Source organism: Gadus morhua, chromosome 3, assembly GCF_902167405.1.
Source record: "Gadus morhua chromosome 3, gadMor3.0, whole genome shotgun sequence".
Lineage (NCBI taxonomy): Eukaryota > Metazoa > Chordata > Actinopteri > Gadiformes > Gadidae > Gadus > Gadus morhua.
In genome coordinates, this window is record NC_044050.1 from 26108639 (window position 1) to 26127064 (window position 18426).

General features: G+C 50.8%; 1 protein-coding gene and 3 non-coding genes across 5 annotated transcripts; 2 read left to right on the top strand and 2 right to left on the bottom strand.

Annotated features, from left to right (window-relative positions):
• Positions 1–161: 161 nt before the first annotated feature.
• On the bottom strand, positions 162–14612 carry LOC115540675 (E3 ubiquitin-protein ligase DTX4). Of its 2 annotated transcripts, none has more exons than XM_030352160.1 (12): positions 14249–14612; positions 13084–13307; positions 10475–10689; positions 9632–10350; positions 7541–7602; positions 6836–6988; positions 6444–6505; positions 6176–6342; positions 4431–4584; positions 3443–3532; positions 3249–3347; positions 162–3132 (listed from the first exon to the last, which is right to left on the bottom strand). In XM_030352160.1, exons 2-12 carry the CDS (start codon positions 13292–13294, stop codon positions 3010–3012), a joined length of 2055 nt encoding a protein of 684 aa, XP_030208020.1. In that variant the 5' UTR covers positions 13295–13307; positions 14249–14612; the 3' UTR covers positions 162–3009. The 2 variants fall into 2 exon arrangements, with proteins under 2 accessions (XP_030208020.1, XP_030208019.1); XM_030352159.1 differs by lacking the exon at positions 14249–14612 and adding an exon at positions 13527–14016.
• A 521-nt stretch (positions 14613–15133) lies between these two features.
• Positions 15134–15206, top strand: trnat-ugu (transfer RNA threonine (anticodon UGU)). Its single transcript has one exon. It is a non-coding gene; the product is annotated as a tRNA-Thr (tRNA).
• A 438-nt stretch (positions 15207–15644) lies between these two features.
• On the top strand, positions 15645–15717 carry trnak-uuu (transfer RNA lysine (anticodon UUU)). Its single transcript has one exon. It is a non-coding gene; the product is annotated as a tRNA-Lys (tRNA).
• A 1930-nt stretch (positions 15718–17647) lies between these two features.
• On the bottom strand, positions 17648–17720 carry trnak-cuu (transfer RNA lysine (anticodon CUU)). The gene has a single exon. It is a non-coding gene; the product is annotated as a tRNA-Lys (tRNA).
• Positions 17721–18426: the final 706 nt, after the last annotated feature.

The window sequence follows — 18426 nt, forward strand, 5'->3', positions numbered from 1 at the left end:
TTATTTAACATGTCAGCCATTGGGAAACTCCAACCATGGAAGCAGGCCGCGGGACTGAGGATTCTGCCCTGTGACTATGGCCACACGTTTAAGTCCGTCACGATCACGTACAAAATTCATGAGAAATGTATTAATTACTGATAAAAAAAACGTCCAGAAAATAGCATTTTTCGTCTTGAAAAGAGGACCAGATACAGCTTATAAAAACAGACCAAAAAATATCTTCAAAACAAAATCAAGAATACAGGTACCAAGTGAGAAAAACAATACATTTCTACAAAACTATAATAAATGATACGAATGATGTCCCACTATGGCATCAGTCGAGAGTTGAAGATTAAACCACAGTCATCGTCTAGTTGTTTTTGAAAGCTTTACAGAAGCTCAAGAATGCAGTTACCCTCAAACATGTTTACTAGTAAATAAACAACCACACACATAAACAGGTACATATACCTGCTTACACAGACACACACACTCACACACACACTTATAAAAGTAAGCAGAAATCGTATTTTCACATTATGTGACAGGAAGTACCTAAATATCTCTCCCAGAAGTAGAAATGACTGACTCTTAACAAGAACTTGCAGCAAAGTATTATTCTAACAGGAAGTGCATGTACCCCAGTACCTCTTTTACAGGAAGTAAATGTACCTCTACCAATACCTCTCAAACAGGAGATGCATGCAGCTCATTATTCTAACAGGAACTACATGCACATCGTATTATTATTCAAACAGGAAATACAGACCTCAGTACCTCTCTAAAGGGAAGTACAGGTCCCCCTATATGTTTTAGCACCTTTGAAGCAGCCTGGCGACGATTGCCAGGCGACGGTAGCATGTCGACGGTAACCAGGCGACGGTAGCCAGGCGACGGTAGCCAGGCGACGGTAGCCTGTCGACAGTGGCCAGGCGACGTCAGCCAGGCGACGGTAGCCAGGCGACGGCAGCCAGGCGACGGTAGCCAGGCGACGGTAACCAGGCGACGGTAACCAGGCGACCAGTCTTACGACGGTAGCCAGGCGACTGTAGCCTGTTGACAGTAGCCAGGCGACGGTGGCCAGGAGACGGTGGCTAGGCGACGGTGGCCTGTCAACAGTGGCCAGGCGACGGTGGCCTGTCAACAGTGGCCAGGCGACGGTGGCCTGTCAACAGTGGCCAGGCGACGGTAGCCAGGCGACGGTGGCCTCTCAACAGTGGCCAAGCGGCTGTAGCCTGTTGACAGTAGCCAGGCGACGGTGGCCAGGCGACCAGTCTTACGACGGTAGCCAGGCGACTGTAGCCTGTCAACAGTGGCCAGGCGACGGCAGCCAGGCGATGGTAACCAGGCGACGGTTATCAGGCGACCATTCTTACGACGGTAGCCAGGCGACTGTAGCCTGTTGACAGTGGCCAGGCGACGGTGGCCAGGCGACGGTGGCCAGGCGACGGTTGCCAGGCGACGGTAGCCAGGAGACCAGTCTTACGACGGTAGCCAGGCGACGGTAGCCAGGCGACGGTAGCCAGGCGACGGTAGCCAAGCGACGGTAGCCAAGCGACGGTGGCCAGGCGACGGTGGCCAGGCGACGGTGGCCAGGCGACGGTAGGCAGGCGACCGTAGCTAGGCGACAATAGCGAGGCGAAAATAGCCAGGCGACGCAGCCTGGCAAAGGTAGCCAGGCGACGGTTGCCAGGCGACGGTAACCAAGCGACTAGTCTTAAGACGGTAGCCAGGCAACGGTGGCCAGGCGACGGTGGCCAGGCGACGGTGGCCAGGCGACGGTGGCCAGGCGACGGTGGCCAGGCGACGGTGGCCAGGCGACGGTGGCCAGGCGACTGCAGTGTGGCTAGCTTGTATCGATATATCTAGAGGGTTCTTTAACACTGAAAATCTCTCGCCACACGTTCTGCTAGAGCTAAACAACTGTTATTTCTCTTTAAAGCTATTATAATCTAAATTCTCAAACCTTCTTTCTTCCTGCTGTACATCCATCTTCCTCTCCCTCCCTCTCCTCCACCTCACTCTCTTCCCTCCGTTTCAATATTCTCTCACCCGGTTAATCTCCCACTCTCTCAGTAAAGATAAGTTAGTGTTAGCCTACTAGCATTAGTCCGTTATTGTTAGCCTTTTAGCATTAGTCCATTATCATTGGCCTGCTAGGATTAGTCTGTTAGTATTAGCCTAGTGGTTGTTAGTCCTGGTAGCTCTGCTCTTTATTTTTTTATCTCTATGCAAATGGTCAGCTGAACTTTGACCCAACAGGAACAGGAAGTGATCGACAGAGTCCTGGTTACTTTAACCAACCCATCAAAAATGTTCAAGGGGCCGCAGCCTAGTCCTGTTGAAGTAAAGACACCCGTCTCTCTGCTCGCCCTCCTGTAGCTTCCTCCTTTCTCTCTCTCTCTCTCTCTCATTCTTCGTCTGTCCTTGGCGTGGTCATGGCATGTCGTCGATGGCGTATCGTCAGGGCGAGTCGTCAGGGGCGTGTCGTCGGTGGGCGTGGTCAGGGGCGTGTTGTTGGTGGGCGTGGTCAGGGTGTGTCGTCAGGGGGCGTGTCGTCAGTGGGCGTGGTCAGGGTGTGTCGTCAGGGGGCGTGTCGTCAGTGGGCGTGGTCAGGGTGTGTCGTCAGGGGGCGTGTCGTCCGGGGAAAGAGGTCAGAGCATGTCGTCGGGGGCGTGGTCAGAGCAGGTCGTCGGGGGCGTGGTCAGGGCATGTCGTCAGTGGGCTTGGTCAGGGCGTGTGGTCAGTGGGTGTGGTCAGGGCGTGTCGTCGGTGGGCGTGGTCAGGGCGTGTCGTCAGGGGGCGTGTCGTCCGGGGAAAGAGGTTAGAGCATGTCGTCGGGGGCGTGGTCAGAGCATGTCGTCGGGGGCGTGGTCAGAGCAGGTCGTCGGGGGCGTGGTCAGAGCAGGTCGTCGGGGGCGTGGTCAGAGCAGGTCGTCGGGGACGTGGTCAGAGCAGGTCGTCGGGGGCGTGGTCAGAGCAGGTCGTCGGGGGCGTGGTCAGAGCAGGTCGTCGGGGGCGTGGTCAGAGCAGGTCGTCGGGGCCGACTCCGAGGGCCCTGAGCTGGTCCACCATGGAGTCCAGGTGTCCGGGGTCGGGGTAGCCGTGACCCGTCAGGTTGGAGCCAAACTCTGTCTTATGGTGCACCTGGAACACACACACGAAGATTACGTATGCATGCGTGTGTGCATGCGTGTGTGCATGCGTGTGTGTGCGTGCACGTACATGTGTGCACGTACATGTGTGCGCGTGTGTGCGTGTACCTGGTTCCACACCACCGTGTCTTCCTCTCCCGAGGTGCAGGACCTTCCCACAGTGAAGACGAGTCTGCGCTCCCAGGCGACCACCAGCAGACCCAACACCTGAACAGACGCACGCGTTAGACGACCTCCCTTCTCAGCCTCTGAACCGTTTTACCCGGGTTCCTGTGGCGACCGGGTGGATGCGTTCGCCGTACCTGTCGTCCCTTCGGCGTGTCCGGGAGGTAGCAGTGTCTGGGGAACCCCCGCGCTGTGAAGGGCTTGCCCGGGTTCACGTCCTCTGGACCCTGGAAACACACACACACACACACACACACACACACACACGTAGCCTTACAGTTGAGCACAACCTGGTACCATTCGGGTTAGTGAGGGTATAGGGCGGGGGGGTACCCTGGTACCAGCGTGGATAGTGAGGGTTTAGGGCGGTGGTGTACCCTGGTACCAGCGTGGATAGTGAGGGTTAAGGGCGGTGGTGTACCCTGGTACCAGTGTGGACAGTGAGGGTTTAGGTCGGGGTTGTCCCCGGGTACCAGCGTGGACAGTGAGGGTTTAGGGTGGGGGTGTACCCGGGTACCAGCGTGGACAGTGAGGGTTTAGGGTGGGGTTGTACCCGGGTACCAGCTGGGATAGTGAGGGTTTAGGGCGGTGGTGTACCCTGGTACCAGCGTGGACAGTGAGGGTTTAGGGTGGGGGTGTACCCTGGTACCAGTGTGGACAGTGAGGGTTTAGGTCGGGGTTGTCCCCGGGTACCAGCGTGGACAGTGAGGGTTTAGGGTGGGGGTGTACCCGGGTACCAGCGTGGTCAGTGAGGGTTTAGGGTGGGGTTGTACCCGGGTACCAGCTGGGATAGTGAGGGTTTAGGGCGGTGGTGTACCCTGGTACCAGCGTGGACAGTGAGGGTTTAGGGTGGGGGTGTACCCTGGTACCAGCGTGGACAGTGAGGGTTTAGGGTGGGGGTGTACCCGGGTACCAGCGTGGACAGTGAGGGTTTAGGGTGGGGGTGTACCCGGGTACCAGCGTGGACAGTGAGGGTTTAGGGTGGGGGTGTACCCTGGTACCAGCGTGGACAGTGAGGGTTTAGGGTGGGGGTGTACCCTGGTACCAGCGTGGATAGTGAGGGTTTAGGGTGGGGGTGTACCCGGGTACCAGCGTGGACAGTGAGGGTTTAGGGTGGGGTTGTACCTGGGTACCAGCTGGGATGTTGTAGACGATGCGGATGGTTTTGCAGTCGGGGTAACCAGGGAGGGAGGGGGGGATGACGTGGAACTGCATCTTCCCTGCCGGCTGGTTCCCGGTCCTCACCCCGTAGACCGTCTTACAGATCGCACACTGAAGGCTACAGATAGACAGGTTAAAGGGAGGGACAGACAGTTTAGAGAGAGAGGCAGACAAATGAGAGAGAGGAGAGAGAGATGGGTTGGAAAGGAGAGATGGTTTAGAGAGAGACAGGTGAGTAGAGAGATACTGGTTAGAGAGAGAGAGACGGGTAAGAGGGGAGAGAGATAGACGGGTTAGGAGGATGGAGAGAGCCGGTTAGAGGAGAGAGAGACGGGTAAAAGAGTGACATGCAGTGTTACCCACAGACAGAAAGCAATGTATGGTGCCAGGGCAGGAGTGGGGGGGGACAAGGAGTCTTTGACCAAGCTTTGACCTTCCGGCCATTGCCCTTATAAAAATTACGATTTGATACATAAATGACGTTGTGATAGGCTACACGAGCTGAGTATTGTGTTTTATTTTGAAAATTAACCGGATGCTCTAAGGCTTTTACTTTATCACTTCCTGCCCTGCTCGATCTGCTCTCTTGAAATTTACGCGGTTCTGCAACGGCTTGTGTCAAAAATAGAAGTGCGACGGAATGATAGCGCTGCGGCGCGGCACGCCGCTCCTGGGACGCTGTTGAGACGTTCCGCAGCCGCGCCCGGTGGAAATGGTCTCATTGATTAGAGTGGAACCTATCTGCTGCGGTGACCGCGGCCAAGACGTGCCGCAGCCGTAACGTTGCCGTAACGCGTCCGGTGGAATCAGGCCTTGATACGCGCATTGAGAGGAGGATCGGGCGGATCAGCTGTTTATAAGTGTACCCGCCCACCACTGGCATGAATGCGCGCTTGTCTCTGTGTGTGCGGGTTCGTGTGCGTATGCGTGTGTGAACAAGGATGTCAGGGAGAAAGAGTGTTATGAGGAGACGAATGAACGGAACCATATTTATGTGTAAAAATCGCAAGAAAAAAGAAGCAGAATCAATTTGTGGCGCTCAGTGTTGATTCTGTGGCGCTGCGGCACACATTGGTCTATATATGGGAAACACTGATATGTTAGAGGAAAGAGATGGGTTAGAGCAGGGGTTCTCAAAGTTTTGACAGCTGAGGGCCAATTTAGGAACCCAAAATTTGACGGAGGGCCGCCAAAGGAAAAAAAAAATTGCCGGGAAACGCCGTCGCATCCCCATGCTAAAAAAAACCATTGCACCGTGGACCTCTGGGAGGGAGGTCAAGTGAGCTCTAAATCACGAAACTGAGGTTCATCCTTTCAAAGTAATGTACAGTTGGATTAAAACTAACAAATGAAACAGGATTGAAAGCTAGAGAGAGTCGACTTTTTTATTTATTTTTGTTTAAATTAATATTGATATATTCTTTTTTTTAAAAAGAAGAAAACTTTTTTTTTTCTGTATGTCATCACGGGCCGCCAGCAATGTTTCTGCGGGCCGCCATTGGCCCGCGGGGCCGCACTTTGAGAACCAATGGGTTAGAGGTTAGAGAGAGATAGGTTAGTGGAGAGAGAGAGACGGGTTAAAGAGAGACAAGTAAGAGGGGAAAGAGACGGGTCAAAGAGACAGACGGTTCAGAGGAGAGAGAGACAGACGGGTCGGGGGGGGGGGGGGGGGTTAGCGGGGCTGGAGACGGGAGGAGCTCAGCGCCTACCTGCCGTCCCTGCAGCTGGCGTCGTAGTGGGCCAGCAGGCAGCCGAGGTGCTGGACGTGGCCACACTCGGCCAGCCGGACCACCGTGTCAGCCCGGGCGGAGGACCCCGTCTGGGGGCCCACGTACCCGGCCGGCCCCGCGAGGGGGTCCATGCAGATGGGACAGTCCTGCAGGAGGGGAGCCAGAGGTCAGGGCGGAGTCCAGGGAGGAGGAGGAGGAGGAGGAGGAGGAGGAGGAGGAAGGTGATGTGAGAAAGTGCTCCTCCTACCTGGTCCTGGGGGGTCTTGACCTTCAGCACGTACCTCCTCACCACCTCCTCGGGGCTGCGGCCTGCGAGAGGAGGAAGAGGAGCTCAGTGAGTGAGTGACTGTGAGAGTGACTGAGTGAGTGACTGACTGAGTGAGTGAGTGAGTGAGTGAGTGACTGTGAGAGTGACTGAGTGAGTGAGTGAGTGAGTGACTGTGAGAGTGACTGAGTGAGTGGGTGAGTGAGTGAGTGAGTGAGTGAGTGAGTGAGTGACTGACTGAGTGAGTGAGTGAGTGAGTGAGTGAGTGAGTGAGTGAGTGAGTGAGTGAGTGAGTGAGTGAGTGAGTGAGCGAGCGAGCGAGTGAGGGAGTGACTGTGAGAGCGAGTGACTGTGGGAGCGAGAGCATGTCTCACCCTTGCGCGTTTGTTTCTTGCTGGTCTTGCGGCAGCAGCTTGTGAACCCCGGGACCGGTCTGAGCAGGTTCTTGGGGACGAGGGGGTGGTCCTCCGGAGGGCGGGTCAGACACACAGGAAGTCCTGCTGCACTCATCAGGGTCCCGGTGATGCCTGCACAGACATGGATATAGATATATATTAGTTATATATATATAGACGTGAGAGGGAATCAGTGACGGCGTGTTAGCGAGTGAGTGATAGTGAGAGCGTGATAGTGAGATTGATACTGAGTGAGAGAGTGACACTGGGAGAGTGATACATGAGTGAGAGAATGACACTGAGTGAGTGATATTGAGTGAGTGACAGAGAGTGAGTCATAGTAAGTGAGTGAGACAGTGTGTGAATGAGCGATAGTGAGTGAATGAGACAGAGAGGGAGTGAGTGAGTGATAGTGTGTTAGTGATAGATAGTGAATGAGTCATAGTAAGTGAGTGAGTGATAGTGCGTGAGTTTGTGAAAGTGAGTGAGTTTGTGATAGTGAGTGAGTGAGTGAGTGAGTGATAGTGAGTGAGTGAGTGAGTGAGTGAGTGAGTGAGTGAGTGAGTGAGTGAGTGAGTGAGTGAGTGAGTGAGTGAGTGAGTGATAGTGAGTGATAGTGAGTGAGTGATCCTGTGTTGGTGATGGTGAGTGATAGTGTGTTAGTGATTGATATTGCCTGCTGACCTGCTAGGGCTGGCTGTATCAGACTGGAGGGCTTGATGTTCTTTACCGGCACCATCGGAATGCTGCAACACAACACAACACAAACTGGTCACACACCACACACACACACACACACACACACACACACACACACACACACACACACACACACACACACACACACACACACACACACACACACACACACACACACACACACACACACACACACACACACACACACACCAGGGAGCAAGACTGCAACCATTTATCATGTGGATGCAAGTTTATTTTTTCCCAGGTCGCATTGGTTCCATTAAAATAACAAGAACATAAACAGACATGATAGTTGTCCAAACGAGGGGATGGCGACCGCCCCATGCGGCTTTATGTTTCCACACAGGGCTGTTGACACGCTGACATTAGTAGACATCCTCATTTTTTCCCATTTATTTTTCCCATTAGTGAGAACACATGTTTGATTGGAGAACCATAAGCAGAACTACACCATGACGAGCTAGTGACGTGCTGGGGAAGTCTGCGGATGTGGTTTTGCAGCGCTTCGATGTGAATCGGATCACACACAAGTGCTGAACGGTTCTGGGAAATAATTTCAATGCGAATATTTAGACCAGTTCCACTTTTTAGGTTCCTTATGTTTATAATCGAAACAAGCAAATTCATTTATAGCATGACCAACACAACATTGGTAGCAGTCAACATATAAAACGGCTCTCTCCTTTAACCCAGGCTTATGTCTGGAGATGAACTGATGCGATGTGCTGAAGTTCAAATTGTGGATCAGCTGGAATGCACACGGATGGATGGTACGTGATAAAGGACATGGCAACACGGCCACAAAGAGCCAAAAAGGAGTGCGGACAAATTTGTATGGATGTCCCCAAATTAAAAAGTTGGCGGCACCATTGCCACAAGTAGAAAATGTTACTCTTGAGCCCTGCCTTACCGGCACACATACACACGCACAAACCTTACCCCCCACACACACACTCTTTTGTTTGCCTTGCCCTCTGTCTTTGTGTTTGTCTCTCTCTCTCCCTCTCTCCCCCTCTCTCTCTCCCCCTCTCTCTCTCTCTCCCTCTCTCTCCCTCCCCCTCTCTCTCTCTCTCCCCCTCTCTCTCTCTCTCTCTCTCTCTCTCTCTCTCTCTCTCTCTCTCTCTCTCTCCCTCTCTCTCTCTCTCCCTCTCTCTCCCTCCCCCTCTCTCTCTCTCTCCCCCTCTCTCTCTCTCCCCCTCTCTCTCTCCCTCCCCCTCCCTCCCTCTCTCTCTCTCCCCCTCTCCCCCCCTCTCTCTCTCTCCCCCTCTCGCTCTCTCCCCCCTCCCCCCAGATGGCCACCAGCTGGCCTCATTTGGAAACCAGACAATCAGAAATTCCCACACTCTTCCCTGTGCGTGCGCACACACGCACACCCACAGACACACACACACACAACAAATTCCAACAGTAACCATTCATCTAGAATAGGTTTCTGTCTGATCTGCTCTGAACTCACGGAGCCGACACGGATCACTCTCTACCACCAAGGGTTCTGGAGGTTTGGACTTTCGATTAAAGACTTTAAGTTCTCCACAACCCACATGAAGCCATCTGGAGGAGAGAGAAGGGAGGAGGAGGACAGAGGAAGGGAGAGGAGGGGGAAGAGAGCAGCGGAGAAGGAGGAGAGAGAGGAGGAGAGACGAGGTAGGAGGAGAGAGAGAGAAGGGAGGAGGAGGAGAGGAAGGAAGAGGAGGGGGAAGAGAGCAGCGGAGAAGGAGGAGGAGAGACGAGGTAGGAGGAGAGAGAGAAGGGAGGAGGAGGAGGAGGAGAGAGAGAAGGGAGGAGGAGAAGGAGAGAGGAAGGAAGAGGAGGGGGAAGAGAGCAGTGGAGAAGGTGGAAAGAGAGGAGGAGAGACGAGGTAGGAGGAGAGAGAGAAGGGAGGAGGAGGAGGAGGAGGAGGAGCCAGCATTGTGTTGCTAATGAGAAACAGGCTCCTGTGAACCAACAAAAGTTACCATGGAAACCAACAAAGGAACGGACAGGGCTCCTAGACCAGGGGGAGGGGAGGGGAAGAGTGTGAGTGTGAGTGTGAGTGCGTGTGTGTGTGTGTTTTACCCAGCAGCCAGCAGAGTTCTGTTCTGGGCCCGGGCGATTCGCTGGAGCGCCGGTCGGCTCAGCCCGGCTAGACTGGATCGCCGCGGCAACGGGACAAGGCTGACATCGCCGTTGGGCTTCATCACCACGGGAGAGGGAGACGGAACGGGGGAGGGGGGCGTGGTCACGACCGTCGCCGGGGTCACCAGCGTGGCGATGGGCACCGGTCGGTCGGCGTGCGGGGCGTCCCGGTTGGCCGATCGGGACGGCCTGTCGGCGGAGCCCGAGGTGAGGGCGGAGCTCACGCTGAGGGCGGCGAGCGATTGGGCGAAGAGCTGGGCGTTCTTGCGCGGCGAGGCGGTGTTGCGGGAGATGGCCAGGCCGTGCGGCAGCTGCCAGTCGCAGCTCTGCCGGGGGGCGTGGCCCAGCGTGGCGGAGCGGGGCGGGGCTTGAGGGGGCGGGGCGGGGAGCCTCTTGGTGCGTCGGCCCAGCGTCTGCACCCCCCCGCTCTTCACGCTCCGGACCAGCACGCACTGCTGGCAGTCGCAGGAGGGGGCGGGGCCCGCGGCCGGGCCGTTGGGGAAGGGGGCGTTCCCGGCGTTGGAGCCGGCCACACCCACCCCCAACAGGGCCCCGCCCCCAAACCTGGGCGCTCCGCGGGGGAGGGGCCCCGACACCAGGGGGTAGGCCATGTCCACGCGCCGCCGCAGCCTCCGACACCGCCCGCTCTGCCTGTTCACCTGATGACGATCACACAGGTCAGAGGTGACATCGCACTCGTCAAACGTCAGGTGACGTCACACGACAGATAACGTCACGGACGCCGCCACCCCCCCCCCCCCTCATCACGCCGACGACTCGTACCTGGGTCATGGTGCTGAAGTCGATGAGCTGGGCCAGCCCGAGGGGCTCCAGGTCCAGCCCGGCCTGCTGCCGGCTGTGGGCCTTGTGGATGGCGATGGACGCCTCCATGTCATAGGTGGTCCAGGCCCCCGTGGAGCTCTCCCACTCCCACTGCACGCCCTGCGCCGGGGCGGTCCCCGGCTCGTAGAAACACCGCCTCACGGGACGGATGGTGCCTGCCGGAATAGGATCATATGAGGGATGAAAAAGATCTTATCCTAGCTACCTTTGTTGTACAAGGGGAACGGGTTAACCTAGCGACTGTCGGTGGTTTACACTTGGTTCTACGAACATCCTTATTGTACCGACAGCGGTATATATATTGTTTCACTTTCTTATCGCAAATGTACCAATCAGGACGCATTAAAAAAAAAAAAAAACCTGTGCAGAGCTGCCCCGTGGCACCTCAGACGAACCCCAGGGTCTGTTCGGCCTCCGCTCCCAACCAAACACAGCAGGAGACGCTACCATCGCTACGACCCCAGAGAACTAGCGGATACACGCTAGCACTGCCCCCCTCCTTCCCCCCCCTCAACAGATGGCTCAGCACCCTTTCATCTGGCCGTCAGACACACGACATGACGATGGGGGAACAGAAAGCGAGAGGAAGGGAGACCGGCAGCCGGGAGAAAGAGCGGCAGGCGGGGCCCATCTGCCCTCTGTGGTTCTCAGGGCTGCTGTTTCAAGGCGCTACCCAGTGCTGTGTGTGTGTCTGTGTGTGTGTGTCTGTGTCTGTGTCTGTGTCTGTGTCTGTGTCTGTGTCTGTGTGTGTGTGTGTGTGTGTGTGTGTGTGTGTGTGTGTGTGTGTGTGTGTGTGTGTGTGTGTGTGTTCTCACTGATACTGCTAGCGTGAGCTGTGGAGTTAGTGTATTGGACATTTCCATAGGACATGTTTGGAAGACATTAGGACCCCTTAGTTATTATCTATGGTCACCATTTCACTGTTTGAACCCCGCTCATCTTCCGTGAGGGGGACGGAGACAGACTCGGCTGACTCAGAGAGACCACGAGCTACATTCCTGAGATGGCCGAAGGAGTAGTGGCATCCCTGTCTGCAGCTGTTCCCTCAAGGATCTTTCCCTGCATCAACACTGGAGCTTTCCCACTGTTAAGAATAAACTCTTAAGTTTGTTCTTAGTTACGTTATCAATAAAGTTCAAAGAATTTCCACTGGACTAGCATCAACCATGATGCCCAACACTTTGTGTTTTAATTTCCTCCATGCGATCACATATCACTAAAACATTATTTCCTGTTGAGGGCTCTCTTTGTTGTTATCGGCCAGGCTTTCCCAGCATGCACTGCTGTGTTATGGTCATGTGAGATAAAAAAAAAGAAAAAACAGCCAGGCAGGTGAGTCCCGACTCAAAGGCTGAATAACAACATTCAGATCAAGAGAAATCCTCTTGTTTCATTTATGTCTTTATCTCTCGACCTGCCTTCATCTGAAACACAAGATCCACAAGCAGTTCCTTTCTCCGAACCCTCCACCCAGTTCTTGGGATAGTTCTAAGCCGATGCCCTAGAGACCTTCCAGTCTATGTTCTAGTCACAACGAACCACAGGCTTGAATCGTTTCGACATATATTCATGGCAAAAGTTATACAGAAGCAGAGCTGGTCAGCAGAACTGCACCTCCAGCCTGGCAAACAATGTTTATGGTCCCTCTCTGTGATTGCTCCCAGCCAAGGTTGTTATCAAACAATGCCCATACATGGCTTCAACTACAACTACATACCGACTCCTGTTGTTTCCGTTCTGTTCTTCAAGCACAACTTGGTTTGCCACGTAATGGTGGCAAACCTTCACCCAGTTTCCCCCACCCATCAACCTCCCCCCCTTATCCTTCAAGGAACACCTAGTCTCCCTGATCTTTCGACTTGGCCTCCCTTACCCGTTCACCTTGGTGGAAACCCTAGTCAATTTGTTTCACAACATTCTCTAACCATGAGGTTCTCTCGACCTTGACAGAAGAATTCCATTGTTCACAGAATATTAGTCCATCCTGGTGGACGGTTTTCACGTTTTGACTGGGTTGTAGGAGAACAGCTGAACAATTTTCTGCTACATTCTGATTGATTAGTGGTGAGTGGGATCCCCTTGTCACCGTGGGAACACCATATGCTAGAGCCTAAAGAATATTGGTGATGCAAATATCCAGTCTATGCTCTGGGGTAGCAACACACAGTTTAACGGCATTAGCCAGAGATTATTGGTAATGTGTCGCAGACGACGCATTTAACAATAAGCACTGTTTGTATGGTAAGGGCAGCCGCCATGGAAGAGCCACAAACTCATCTCTTCTCGGGGAATCCATCAATTTCTGCCACACGTGAACACAACACCAGCCTCCTGGAGACGACAGACTAGGCCGTTAGACAGGGTCTAGTCCACATAAGCCCAGAAAGCGAGAAGACAGAACTATGTTCAAAATAAAAGTAATGAAGGAACTCCAACGCAAACCATTTCGCAAACAAGAAACTAGTGCACAAACAATACACAAGGCCACCAGATAAACCCTCTCCACTGGAGACTCCAATCAAGTGATGCACTTTATGCGGCACTCGTACCCGTGTCTTGTCTGAACTGGTGCATGGACTGGAGGTCGATGATGTATGGCGAGAGCCGGCTGTCCACCTGGCCGAGAACCACGCTTCCTCCTCTGGGGTCGCTGTTCCGTATGGCCGCTTCGATGTGATGGGACACGGCTGGGCCGTAGGGCCGCCAGCGGCCGTGCTCGTTCAGCCATTCCCATACGACCACGGCGGGGGCCAGCAGCATGTTGTTATAGGCCCTGGAGAGAAGGAAGTTTTAATAAGATGAGATGTGGGCTACTGTTCGACTGTTACGAAAGGACTTTCTAGAAGTAGACGGGCACAATAAGCACACGGCAAAATAAGCTTAAACTCTCCCAACAATGGGACATAAGAGATTACATTTGTTGCGGGATTCGTGATAAGCTGGCCTATTTATACTCGGTACAAGCACGCCGTGTCTACCAACAGGGTCTTACATTTAACCAGGTATGGCTATGGAGCGGCGAAGAGGGCGATACATTTGCAAAAAAGATCCATATATCCTGCATCGGTCGGGAGGTAAATCTCAGTCGTCGACATCGTTGTTATGGGTCGGCTTGAGAACAATCCTCTATATACCGCGATCGGTACTTCGTCCCACAGAAAACGTGTATCCTTGAAATGTAGTTAAAATGTAGATCTGCATTTTCGCCTTCCCTCCGATCTTTGGTGCCTTGTCCTGCTTAGTGTTTAATGCTTTAAACCCCTTTCTAACCTCCGAGCGCCCGCCGCAACACACTAGAAGCCGCAGAGACTCGGGCTGTGTCGGTTAGTTGGGGCGTAGTTGGGAAAAGTTGAAAAAGTAGCGAGATACAGCAGTAGGTTTACACACTCCCAGAAGTCCCGATGACAGACAAGACGAGAGTTCACTGGAGGAACAGGTCGACCAAGTTATGAAAAACATCACATAACGACTCTCCGTTGCCCTTGAGCCCTATCGAGAAAAAAAGCGGTGTCCCGTAAACATGTGTGTCGTGTTCATGATTTATCGGAGAAGCCAGCAACCTTGTAATCATTGCTATGTTAATATCCTCTATTTAAGTTTTCGAAGTTTATTTTTTGTCGTGTTGACTATTCCAACGAACTACACCGGGAGTTTCCGTGGATAACTTGAAAAGGCCAATGCGAATTTAACCAAACTATAAATGATAACACTTACCCGATGATAGGGGCCAGTGGTGTAATGTCGAGATACCCTTCCTCGTAAAAAACTACTTTTATTGTGAATTATATCCCATCGTGGCTGTTCTCCGACGGGTCCCACGATCAGCGCTAGCACAGATTTCTTTGTCCGCGCGGCACTAGACCAGACACCGCATACGGGACAGAAACCCGGACCCGACGCTAAGTGTGGAAGCTAGGGAGACGGTTCATATGACTCTCCAACCAGAACCTATTTTTCCAAAATATCATTTTTTTTTCCCTTTTCGACTCGACTTGTGGCGTCCGTCTCAACCAGGCAGCGCTCAGTGTATTTTGTGTTGAACTAGTCCTCATCAAGCACTAACCATGGCCATCCCCCACCCGCATTCAAACTAGGGGACAATACACCAAAACCCATTCTGTGGTGGGCGAATGGTAGGCCTGCAGGACCAACGAGGGCGATAATTCAACGACTGTATATAATGTAAGACTGTGAAGAAATCGGTACGTTTCTTTTATTGAACGGCCCAGTAGTATGAACTTTCTATATCCATATCGACTTGTTATAAGTTACTATGTAATGCTTTCAACAGACTGAAACTGTTCCCCGAGTTTTGAGGAGCTATGCTGCCGCCCCGTGTTTCATCGTGGATGTGTTCAGCGTACAAATACAGGCTTCATAATAGTGTCGCCAGGTGGCGCTGTCGCTCTATATTCCCATGTCGAATTTTCTAAACGGAGGATTATGCATTATAGAGGATTTAGCATTTTTGTATGTGTTGGATGCATGGCTACGCACAATAATTGATTATAATATGCAATAACAGTAATAGATAACGAGCTATAGCGATTCTAATTAGTACGTCCAAGTAGACATTTGGCTAGGATGCCAACATCCAAAGGCTCCATAGCTCAGGGGTTAGAGCACTGGTCTTGTAAACCAGGGGTCGCGAGTTCAAATCTCGCTGGGGCCTAGACATTCTTTTTGATTTTGCAGTTCATCGCCCAATGAAAGACGCTCAGAAAGAAATTATATCAAGAAAGTATCTCCTTTTCATCGTGTTATTGCTATACTAATAAGGCCGTTTTCTATCGTTTCTTGCTGAAACATTATCACTGCCTTAAACTTTGTTAACGTTCCAGTTATTTTATGTTATATTTAACATTGGAGTGATTTAGGGCAGCATGTGATGTCAAATGACATGGGTCTCCATAGCAAAGTAACACGTATACTAGGCCAAGACAAACACAAGAATATCGCTTTTATTTACCGATTGTTCATAGCTGTGAATCAAACATATGTCACACCGTAATGGACTGTACCAATAAGTAAACTATGAAGCGTTCACTTAACTAAACTATGGATTTCTACATTTTCTATCTTTAACACAAGGCCGTTTGACAATTTCAGAGCCCGGATAGCTCAGTCGGTAGAGCATCAGACTTTTAATCTGAGGGTCCAGGGTTCAAGTCCCTGTTCGGGCGATAGTCTTTTCGTACGACAATCAATATTTGGGCTACTAAAACTTAGCAATCTATTGTGTTGGTTACTTCACTCAAATCTATCTGCAGTCAAGTATGCATTTAGACAAATACAATAAAATATGAATATAATATGTGCAACCTTTGTGGTTGTTCAAGACACACTGAAGGCATGATGCCACCATAGGTTTTCAGAGAACTGCACACTGAAGGCATGATGCCACAATAGGTTAGCAAAACCGTCCCTTCTTAGGGCAATTTCCCACTTAATCCTCCTCGCTCTGGTTTTGGGAAACCTTAAAAAAGTGAGAAATGTACCCAGATATATTAATTATTGTCAACATTTTCAATCCGTATTTAAGATTAACCACACTAAAAACTAAATTATATTTTAGTTTCGGGGAAACGGAGCCGATGAAGTACAATTACAAAACAAGGATAGTGTTGGCTGTATGGCTGTGTTCTTAGGCATCAGGCACAGCTATAGGTACATCCATTACCTCTACAGGCCTCCTGGTCAGATTGACATTCGGCTTGGCTGCAGCAGACAAAGTCCCACCGAACCGCGCTTTCTCAAACTGAAAATCAACCAAGAATAGTCTCAATAAAATGGTGTTAAAAATGACATTATACACACATCAGTGATACGCATGAAAGTTATGTAAACACACAGATCTGAGATGAGTTGATCATGGCTAACCAGGTGAATGACATGGTATTTAATGTGATGGAAATATTCACCATCGCCAGCGTCAATGCAGGCCTCCCAGGGCTCCGTGCAGGCGCAGCAGAGGTGGAGGCAGAGGTAGCTGCAGGGCTTCTCACAGAATGACAGACAGAAACAATAAAACCATTAAACAAGCATTAATACTAATCAATTAATAAGACATCTGAAGAATGGCATACATTGTCAAAGACATATGCTATATATATATATATATGTGTGTGTGTGTGTGTGTGTGTGTGTGTGTGTGTGTGTGTGTGTGTGTGTGTGTGTGTGTGTGTGTGTGTGTGTGTGTGTGTGTGTGTGTGTGTGTGTGTGTGTGTGTGTGTAATACATACAAAATAATCCCTAGTATATCCCCATGCAATTTAAAATGGTTGTTTTACCGTACAGGTGAATTAAAATGGTCGTTCACCGTACAGGTGAATTAAAATGGTCGTTCACCGTAATCGTACTACTAGTTCCTACTGAGGCTGACATGCAATAAGTTAACAAGAAGTTGACCCAAGTTAGTAAAGTTAAACCGATGCTAACATGCTAGTAAATTAACCAAAGTCAGTGAAATGACAAGGAAAATTTGGACATGTCCGGACAAGGTAAGACAATCCGAACGGTCAGACTTTTGGATAAAGTAATACCCTATATTCAGTAGAACGAATTTATAACGTCGATCATTTCCGCGATTTATTGGTTCTTAAATGTAAAGCATTTGTTGTAATGTAAATTGCAAACAGTGACATTGCAGACTAGTTTTCAGAAGAGCGTACTTACTACCGTTATTACCGCTACCTTTTCCAGAGCATGACCTGTCCGAATTTATAAGGTGGATCATTTTCGCGATTGGATGTGTTAAATGTGTTAAATGTGTTTTAATGTAATTCAAACCCTTACCTTACGGAGTCGTTTTCAGGAATGCCCGATTGAATACGTGTGGTTTGTTCTACAGTTAAATCCATTCCGAATTCGGAGCGTCGCTAGCCTGTCCGTGATTGGCTTAGCGCAGGGAGAGAAATGGACAGTGGAACGTGTGATTGGTCATTCTGGTGAAAAGATATGGGAGAGAAATTAAGAGAAATGGACAGTGGAACGTGTGATTGGTCATTCTGGTGAAAAGATATTGGAAATCCGATGATTTGATTGGACGATCCAGAATATAGAAAGCAGACGGATCGGATTTAGGTAATGGCAATTTGAATCAAAAAGACCGGACGCCCAACGTGGGGCTCGAACCCACGACCCTGAGATTAAGAGTCTCATGCTCTACCGACTGAGCTAGCCGGGCGATATTCACACTAACTCTAGAGCCTTTTTTTAATGGACAAAGAATGATAGAACATCTCATGAGATATTTGTGTTGTCTTTTACACTTAAATTAAATTAATTGTATGCATAAAATCGTTCATGGTCTCTACGGATAAATAAAACTGAAGGGATATCTGTACCTCCATGACACTGTATTTGTATTATATTCTTGCATAACAGCAATGTTGGCACGCACACGTCATACTTATATATAGGGTTAATTTGCAGGGCTCTGGTCTTCATAGAGATGTATACTAATGTCTGTTTAACTACCAATGCATTTCGTGTTACTTCGAAAGATGTATCATGTTCGACACTATGTCTGTCAGTATTTTGCTTCGCATGCGTAGAGCAAGGTTATGGCCCCCTAACCCCTAGGCCGCCTTACGTGGGCTCCAAAATTAAGCAAATAGAATAAAAATAAGTGAGCGATAATGACAGTCAGAAAAGGCTCAATCATTGATGGGTATAGGTATGTGTGCTTATCTGTTTATTCTTGGTTGTAATGAAAATAGTGGCATGGCAGGCTCTCCAAATTTGGATATGGAACTTGTATGTTATCTGGGTAATCTATAATCAGTGGGTGAAAAACTGTGGCACAATACTGTTTTTTTTAAAGTAAGGGTATGGATATAGAAAACCATTAACAGTTGCTTATGGTATATATGTTCCTACAATCCAATCTA

Bases quoted from the DNA above. Each gene is read 5' to 3' on its own strand.
- LOC115540675 (XM_030352159.1), bottom strand. The intron at 10,690-13,083 runs GTACGAGTGCCG...CTATTCCGGCAG, and splicing joins CCAGTTCAGACAAGACACGG to GCACCATCCGTCCCGTGAGG. The intron at 6,989-7,540 runs GTCAGCAGGCAA...ATGTCTGTGCAG, and splicing joins GATACAGCCAGCCCTAGCAG to GCATCACCGGGACCCTGATG.